The 9,694-nt window shown below is 39.6% G+C and overlaps 1 protein-coding gene across 1 annotated transcript in view; it reads left to right on the top strand.

The window, feature by feature from the left end:
* Positions 1-4,370: 4,370 nt before the first annotated feature.
* Positions 4,371-9,694, top strand: part of DAPL1 (death associated protein like 1) — a 25,969-nt gene continuing 20,645 nt past the window's right edge. The window contains exon 1 of the mRNA XM_019636827.1: positions 4,371-4,480. Within this exon, the coding sequence (XP_019492372.1) occupies positions 4,423-4,480 (58 nt within the window). The 5' untranslated portion in view covers positions 4,371-4,422. The remainder of the gene's footprint in view (positions 4,481-9,694) is intronic.

The raw sequence follows: 9,694 nt of genomic DNA, 5'->3' as shown, positions 1-9,694 counted from the left end.
ATTAATTAAAAACTCAGTTCCTCAGTTGCACCATCCACATTTCAAGTGCTCAGCGCACATGTAGCTTGTGGCTACTGTATTGGTGACAGCATATGCACAACATTTCATCTTCCCAGAAATATCTATTGAACACCATTGCTATAAACCTTATCAACCATAGAAGAAGTCCTCTTAGCCTTCTCATCTCGTCTTGTACATCCCCTATGAGACTGCCACTTGCTAAAAACGGGTATGGGGTTTTATCTCCTCGGAACCACAGCTCAGTCCAGGGTTCTGCAGAGAAAGCAATTCACAAAATATTTGCCAAATGATATGAATGATCACTTCTCTTTGCTCCCAGAGCATCTACCTACCTCGGTCGCAACACTTTAGCATACTTTTCCCCAAAAAAAATGTATTGTTTTTTTTTAATTGTTATATAATTGGCATATAACATGATATTAGTTTTAGGTATACAACATGATTAGATATTTGTGTATATTGCAAAGTGATCATCATAATAAGTCTTCACATTCATCACCATACATAACTACAAAATATTTTTTCTTTTGATGAGAACTTTTATGATCTACTTTTTTAGTAACTTTCAAATATATGATATAGTATTATTAACTACAATCACCATGCTGTATATTGCATCTCCATGACTTATTTATTTTATAAACTGGAAGTTTGTACCTTTTGATCTCCTTCACCCATTTTGCCCATCCCTCTTCACTCCTGTCTCTGGCTACCCTATGACTTGAATTATTTAAGATTCCACAAATAAATGAGATTATATGGTACTTGTCTCTCTCTGTCTGACTTATTTCACTTAGCATGATGTCCTCCATGTCCATCCATGTTGTCACAAATGACAATATTTCTTTTTTATGGCTAAGTAATATTCCATTGTGTATATCTATCACAATTGCTTTATTCATTCACCCATTGATGTACACTTAAGCTGCTTCCAAATTGTGGCTATTGTTAGAAATGTTGCATTGAACATGGGGTAGGTGCATATATCTTTTCCCACTAGTGTTTTTGTTTCCTTTGGAGAAATACCCAGGCATGGTATTGCTGGATCATATGGTAGTTCTCTTTTTAACTTTTTGAGTAACCTCCATACTGTTTACTATAGTAGCTGTATCAATTTGTATTCTCACCAACAGTGCACAGGGTTTCCTTTTCTCCACACCCTCGCCAACACATTATTTCTTGTCTTTTTGACAATAGCCAGTCCAACAGGTGTGAGGTAATATTGTGGTTTTGATTTTCATTTCCCTGATGATTTGTGATGCTGAATACCTTTTCATGTGCCTGTTGACCATCTGTATGTATTCTTTGGGAAAATGTCTATTCAGATCCCTTGCCAAATTTAATCAGATTGTTCGTTTTTTGCTATTGAGTTGTATGAGTTCATTATATATTTTGGATATCAACTTTTGATTTGTAAATATTTTCTCTCATTTGATAGGCTGCCCTTTCATTTTGTTAATGGTTTTCTTTACTGTGGAGAAGCTTTTTAATTTGATGTAGTCCCATTTGTTTATTTCTGCTTTTGTTGCCTTTGTTTTGGGTAGCTTATTGGTTTTTATTGATTTAAAAATAATATAAAAACTGAGAGAAGATAATAAAAATCAACAGGTAATACTCCTACCTGTAGACAGCCACCCTTAATATTTTGGAATATTTTCATTCATTTATTTAGCAAGTAGATAATTTTATTGTACAAGTGAGGTATAATATAAGGTATATATACTGAGGTATAATTTGCATACTGTAAAATTCACCATTTTTATATGGTGTGTATATAATGAATGATGAATGTAATCACAACCACAATCAAGATACAGAACACTTCTATCAGCCCCAAAAAGTCTCTTCCTGCTTCTTTATGGTCAAACCACTCTCCCCACTCCCTCCTCTGGCAACCACTGATCTGATATCTGTTTCTGTAGTTTTGACTTTTCAAGAGTGCCATATAAATGAAATTATACAGTAAATAGGATTTTTAGTCTCATTTTTTTTTCTAATTTTATTGGGGAATCGGGGGAGGAAAACAGACAAGTTGCTGTCCTTTTGTTCTTCAGTCTAGTTGCAGAGGGTGTTGCTTCACTGGCCCATGTTGGTATTATCATTGCGCTCTTCCCAGGTGAGACAGTCGGCTCACCGGCCATTGGACAGCCACTCATGGCAGCTCACACCAGCTGCCGACCAGCCCCACTGCAGCCTACGCCACCGCTGGTGACTCACGGCAGCCCAGCTCCAGGTCAAGCTGTTGTTCACCATCTTAGCTGTAGAGGGTGCAGCGTCACTGGCCTTCATATGTGGGATCCGAAACAGGCTGCTCAGAGCTGGCGTCCCAAGCCAACAACTAACCAATGCGCCACTCAGCCGGCCCATTTAGTCTCATTTCTTTCATTTAACATAATGCTTTTGAGATTCACCTCTATAGTATGTATCTTTTCATTCCTTTTTATTGCTGATTACTATTCTATTGTATGGTATACCACAATCTGTTTATCCGTTCTATAGTTGATGGACTTTTGGGTCATTTCTAAATCTTGGCAACTATGAATAGAACTGTTATAAATCTTTGTATACAGGTTTTTATGTTTTCATTTCTCTTGAGAAAATTCCTAGTACTTGGACTGTTAGTCATGTAGTAAGTGTATGTTAAATTTTATAAGAAACTGACAAACTGACTTCCGAAATAACTTTACCAATTTGCATTCCCACCAACCATGCATGAGAGTTCCAGTTGCTCTGCATCTTCACCAACATGTTGTATTTTCCTTTTTATCTTTTTTTTTTTTTGATTTTTTTTTTTTTAGTTGGGGAATTGGGGGGATGGGAACAGTGCTGGGGAATTGGAGGAAGGGAAACAGACATGTTGCTGTCATTTTTTGTTCTTCAGTCTAGTTGTGGAGGACGTTGCTTCACTGGCCCAAGTTGGCACCATTATTGCGCTCTTTCCGGGCGAGGCACATCAGTCGCCGGTTTCTGGACGGCCGCTCACTGCGGTTGCTGGCCACGCACGCTGGCTGCTGGCTACACACTGTAGCCCATGGCAACCCACTGCCACAGGGGCTGCAGCCTACGCTGTCACCGGCGACTCACAGCAGCCCAGCTCCAGGTTGAGCTGTTGTTCAGCATCTTAGCTGTGGAGGGCGGTGTCACTGGCCCTCATATGGGGGATCCGAACCGGGGCCCTCTGGCGTCCCAAGCCAGTTCCCAACCAACGCGCCACTCGGCTGGCCCCTTTTTATTTTTTTTGGTTGAGCCATTCTAATGCATATGTAATGTATTTCATTATCTTTAATTTGCATTTTTATATTGATTAATGATGCAAAGCATCTTTTTATGTGCTTATTTGTTGTCAACATCTCTAGTTTTTGTTTGACTCTTTTGCTCATTTTTTGATTGAGTTGTTATTGAGTTGTAAGAATTCTTTATATAGTCTAGATGCCAGTGTTTATCAGAACTGTGTTCTATAAATATTTTATCCCAGTTTGCAGCTGGTCTTCATTTTTTTAACAATTTTTTTTGAAGAGCAGAAGTTTTTAATTTATATTGAAGAACAAGGAGATATTTCTGAGCGCCTGTCAAATGCTAAATTTTCATTAGCACAGGAGATACAGTAATGCCTAAGCTTAAAATTGTACTTTATCTTTTTAACAAAATTGCCATCTATTGGTTTCTAGCCTGCCTTTTTATTATCTTAGCATGAATATTTTTTCACATTTTTAAATATTATTTTAAAGCATGATTTGTAAATGTGTACATAGTGCTCTCATGGCTATCTTTTAATTTATTGAATTATCCCTCTCTATTTGGGGATGTTTCTGTTGATTCCAATGAATACTGAAAAAGAAAAAGAAAAAGAAATACATGATCACCATCCTTATGCAGATATATCTGTGCACATCTCCAGTTATTTTGTTAGTATAAGTGCTTACAATTGTAGAGACTGAGACAAAAGCACAGCCCTTTGTTTTGTAATCTCTTTTGAAAGATTACAGATGTCTGGAAGCAAAGATCTAGTCTTCCCCTCCTTGTCATGCCAGCATATGACAAAGAGCCTGTCAGGTGGTAGGTTCAGCACATGTACTTGATGGATGAATAGTTGGAGAGAAAAAGAATCCCACTGCACTTCGTCCTCTCCCCTTCCTCCTGGGAAAGAAACTAAGAGTTCCCTTAGCCATCTACCTTGACTTCTCAGATGGAGGGGAGGAGAAGAAAGTTTTCTTCTGACAGAAAACTTGCCAAGGAGATGCAGGTTCCCAGAGAGCTAGGTGACAAGCCCTGTTGCTGCTCAGCAAAGCCCTGAAGGGGCCCCGCCCCCAGCTTGTATAAAACCAGGGTGCAGTGGGGCAGCCACAGCTGGCACTCAGCCTCCAGAGCACCAGCACCAGCACCGGCACTGGCACGCACGCGATGGCAAGTGAGGTGCAAGTCCTACCCTCCCCGCTAAAAGGGGGGCATCCTCCTGCAGGTAGGCTGCCCACTTGCCCTCTGTCCTGTAGCAAGCAAGGGCCTCACTGCTGCTGTGGTCCACCCTTCCATCTATGCCTTCACCAGAGGAACCCCAACAGAACACAGATTCTCACCCTCCCACTGTTACTTTTAACTTCATGGAACCTGATTTATTCTTATGTCTTTGACCTTCCTAGGGGATTTGTCAGGCCCCAGTTGAATTAAAACCTAATCATATGTAGGAATACAAGAGGTTGGGTGTTCGGGAAAGGGGTAGGTAGGGAGGTTGGAGCTTTCCTCCCTGGCTGTAGGTTAGTAGTGACAACATCTCCTCCTGGAAGGTGATTTACTGCCATGGAAACTTTCCTCTTTATGGATTTGAGCTCTAAGACTCAGTCTCCCCAACATGCCTGTACATCATTTGACTTCATAGCCAGGCAAACCAGCTTCTGCACGGAAGAGAGCAAAGGTATTTTTCTCTCCCTCTTCAAGTGGGTTGGGCAGTGTTATCTATCAGTGATGTAGTTTGCCTGCCAACAAGCTGAGGAGCACTTTTTATAAGGACCCAAGCCCTGGAGGGCCCTGACTGGGAAAGACAGAGATCAAGGTGTTTTGCAAGACACCCACAGTTATTTATTTTTTAAGTTTTAAATGTATGTTATTTATATCAGCTCTCTGGAGTATGGAAATTAGTTTTATTGTGCTTAACCATATGGTCGTATACATTGACCAAGGCATAGAGGCCTATTTTTAGCCAGTTGTATGCTCTTTCAACTGCCTGCCTTCTTTTTTCCTTTAAGAAAGATCTCAAAAGCTTGATTGCTTTGTTCTTGTCTTTCTCCATTTACAAAATTTATTTATTCTTTGGCTTCTCTAAGCCAAGGTTATTTCAGTCAATTTTATTGCAGAGGATGATGGCAGATACAAAATTTGCAAAGCATGGAAAACTGACTCAGAGGTTCAGTGATTTTTCTGTTGGGCAGCACAGCTGAAAAGAGGCAGAATTTTTACTACTAATTCTGAGTTCCCAGTTCTGGGCACCATGCCCGGGTCTCCTATGGCAGACTCCTGACATTTTGTATTTGTAATTCAATTTAGCAATATTTAATATTATCTGTATTTAAAGTTAACGATGCTACCTAATGGTCAGGAACTATATATGCAAAGTATTAGAAGAGAAGTCATTACATCCAGACAAAAGAACACCATTCTCTTCCCAGCACTTCCACCCCAGTCCTTCATAAAGCAGTTAAGCTAAAACCTGATTTGCTAAATCACATTTATGCACAAAAAACACAGAGATAAACTTAACCAAATGAAAATTTGAATAACACCACTAGGAACTTTCTGTCCCCACCACTAATGATTGCTAATTACGCTGTGTACATAGCACACCATGACTCCATCAAGCATGTCACAATGCCTCTGGCATGACAATTAATTATTATGAACTGTGGCACTACTGATAAGAGGTTTGGGGTAATGAGAATGGAGATGAAGGCAGACTTTTGCCTCCCCACTGAGAGCCAGGGAACAAAGGAGCCTCATCCTTCAGCTTGTCTCACTACCTATTTTAAGTCTGAACCAGTTTGCTACGGTGCAAAATTTTATTTATGGAACAAAAACAATTCGTCACCAGAATGCCATTAAATTTTCACCTGACTTTTTTTTTTCATAAGCAATAAACAGATCCCTGAAAGTAGGAAGCAGACATGATAGGATGCGAAGGGTCTGACATGACCTTTGGAATCAGACCTGGGTTAAACCATGCTTTAATTTTACAGCTCTGAGCCTCAGTTTTCTCCTTTCTGAAACAGGGAGTAATAAATACCATTGCTGTTATAAGATTGTTATGACGATTAAAGGAGATAACCTATGCAGGTGAATGTTAATCCCCCTAAAATGCAGGTCTAGTGAAACACATCGCTGTTGGAAGACACTATCCTCCCCAGTTGTGAGACACATTGGAGGTCTGCATTAGGTTCTACTGCCGTGGTCAGACCAAAAGGAAGCTGTGATGGAAAAGATGCACATGCCTGCCCCATCACAGTTAAAAATGAAACCACTCAAAAGGCAGCCAGCTGTAACTCTTTCCCACCTACATGTGGAGTGCTTTGCAGTTTTTCTTTCGTGTATATTAATATAATATACTGCACCTCTGTTAGCCCTGGTTATAAATTTTATGCCACACTACATTAAACATGACTACATTAAACATGAGCTTGCCTGCGCTCTCGCAAGCTTAGCTTTGGATTTTCTGCTTTTATGATTTGCCTCACTTTTCAGTTTTATAAGAACCCCATTACATGAACAGCCAAAAATGTGTGCATAGAAGGTGATGGAGCAAACCAAGTACGTAATAAGCTGGAAAGAGCAGGAGTTCGTACATTTTTCTTTTCTTTATTCCCTGCACTTTTTAATTTGATATCAGTCCAATTTGATTTAAGTCAGAGCCATCAGAGGGGCCACCACTGAACCCTCAGAAAGAATCAGTTTTCTGGTTCATTAAAGAGTGAGGGAAGTTTGGGGAGTGTATCCCCAAGTGTGAAACTAACGCAGAAAATGGGGGGGAACCATAGTTGCATAAGGACCAGCATTATTTAAAAACAAACAAACAAAAAAACAATAAAGGCTTAATTCTCTCAATTCCAGTCTGCTCAAGTCAACTTTTGGGGCTTGATCTGTGAGGTTCGAGGAAGAGGTTGGGAGACCCATTACCCCAAGCATCACGGGGACATGGGTTTGATGACTGCAAGAGCAACTACCATTCACTCAGCACTTACTGTGCTCTGGGCACTGCACAGAGCCTTGTAGACATGGCAACAGCCCTGCAGACTGATGATGTCCCATCAGCCTTGTTTCACAAAGGACCAAACTGAAAGTCAGCAAGTTTGAGGGACTTGCCCAAAGCCACACAGCTGAAGGGCAGTGGGGCTGAGATTTGTAAATAAAGTGGGCGCCCTGCCAAAGTGCTCCTGCTCTAAAGCCCTCCCTCCTTGTTCCACAACCTCCTGATGCAAGTCTTTTGGGTCTTGATTGCAGTTTAAAATTTGCGGAAAAACCAAATGTAAATGCAAAGGAAGTGTTTTGCAAACATCTATACCCTTTTGTTTAAGGGTGTCAAATTGAATATTTTATTAACACTGTAGTTGTCTTTGCAAATGTCTAACCTTTTCATTAAAATCTTCAAATAAAAGTTCTAAGTCACAACACAAAGTTTGCACAAACCTTTGCGTTGTTCAGCTTTTTCACATACATTCTCCACTGATTAGTGAAGAAAAAGCTTAATTTTTCTTGCAGGACCTTCTTTATCTTGACTACCCTCTACTGAAAATTGTGCAAAATGTTCTAACTAGAAATCTTAACTGGAAAATTATTACATAGCATTCTAAACTCAAGGGTCTGTTTTTGAAGTTTTAAACTACAAAAGAAGCCACAACAGTATAACTCTTACTCAGAGATCGGAAAACAGTTTCACTTTCCCCACATGCATTTAGGTGTTCTAATGAAACTATCCAAAAGAATATCTCTCTTTTACATTTTTTTCTCTAGTTCATTTTGCTTGTTGAGAGGACCTAAAGACTTACCTTATGTATTTGTATTCAAAGTCCTGTTAAAATGTTAAATCGGTTCATATTTCACTTTGCCCAATTCCATTTCATCCTTCTACAAAAGTTCAAAGGACAATATAGTCCCACACATGGAATTATGTAAATGGTTACAAATTTAAATGAACTAATTTAGTTACAGTGAGACTTTGAAGAGGTCCCATGCGTCAGACCTCCCTGGTATAAGCAAAATGGGCAAGAACATGGTTGTGTTGGGTTGTGTTTATTTACAATGATTTAAATAGATCCCAGGAGACCAGTGCAAGCAGCACAGCTTTGAATTTGTCCCTCCCACAAACTGGTTCCATCTGGTTCAGTCACCCTAATGCAGTGAGGGCCTTAATCTGTATCTCACTGTATCCACTATAGTATGGGAATATCATCTTCTGCTTCTTTCTACTGCACATGACTGACCAAGTGAGAGTACCTACCAGAACCAGTTTGGTACAAGAACGGTGCTCTGGAAATCGAAGGCATGGTTCACTTACACTTCCTAAATCCCTGTTAAAGCTCACAGTCCTACTGGAGAGGACTCAGGCTCCCGCATGGAAGTAGGAATCTTCTGGAAGGATTTTTAATTTCCCCTCAGATGTCTCTATTTTATTGTTAAGAATGAAGAACTCCCATTTTTGTGTTCTTTTAAATTTCTTTTGGCATTTGTTTCTCTGTTAAGTGCCTTATAGTCTTTTGGAAGGGAGGGAAGTAAAAGGTTTTCCTTTGTAAGTAGGTGGGAAGTGTTAGAATCTTAGTAAGGACTTCATAATAAAGATCATCTCGTTCAACTTCTGCCAAATTCACCAAAATACTCCTAAGATATTCATGGCAGGTAGACTTCTTCATTTCAACACACTGAGGGGTAAAAGACATATTAATGTTGTAGGCAATCTACTTCACTTTGAAAAACACTAACTGTTTGTTATATGTATGTAGCCAGACTCTGCTTCTCTGGAATTTTCATTCTTTGATCTTCATTCTCTCCTCTGGAAAAATATAAAATAAATATAAATAATAATAACTACAAATATTTAAGTGCCTACCATGTACCAGGTGCTTATGACACCTCTTTTCTCTAGAACAATCTGAACAATCAGCATTGTTCCCTTTTGAAGGATCCAGGAACTGAGCCCCAGAGTGGTTTAAGTATCTTGCTCAAGGTCACAGAGTTCAGGAAGGGTAGAGCTCTTTGACTTTACATAACATTTCATTGCCAAGAAACCATTTCTCCTTCCACATGACAGCCTCTCAGGTTTTTGAAGATGGCACCCTAAGCTCCCTTGAGTCCTTGCTTCTTCAGAAGTGATCTTTGCAGATTCGCCAGTTCCTCATGTGACATGTCTCCCTTCTCCACTCTGGTCACTCTCCTCTGGACATTCTCTGGATTATCAACGTCCTTTCAAATGAGTGGCATAGAACTCTGCATTCCAAAGGTCTTCTCATTTTTAGTTATTGTTTATTTTAACAATAACAATTTGCTTCTATAGTTGGCAATAATAATCAGTCCAGAGGGAAGAAAATGTATAGAAACAATAGCATCAGGGAAAACAAAAGAAGCAGTAGAAAAAATAATAATTACAATATACCCTATTTTAAAAGCACTAGTCATGGGCCGGCCGAGTGGCGCGATG

Source organism: Hipposideros armiger, unplaced genomic scaffold (assembly GCF_001890085.2).
Source record: "Hipposideros armiger isolate ML-2016 unplaced genomic scaffold, ASM189008v1 scaffold_30, whole genome shotgun sequence".
Classification (NCBI taxonomy): Eukaryota; Metazoa; Chordata; class Mammalia; order Chiroptera; family Hipposideridae; genus Hipposideros; species Hipposideros armiger.
This window is presented reverse-complemented; position numbering and strand designations above follow the sequence as displayed.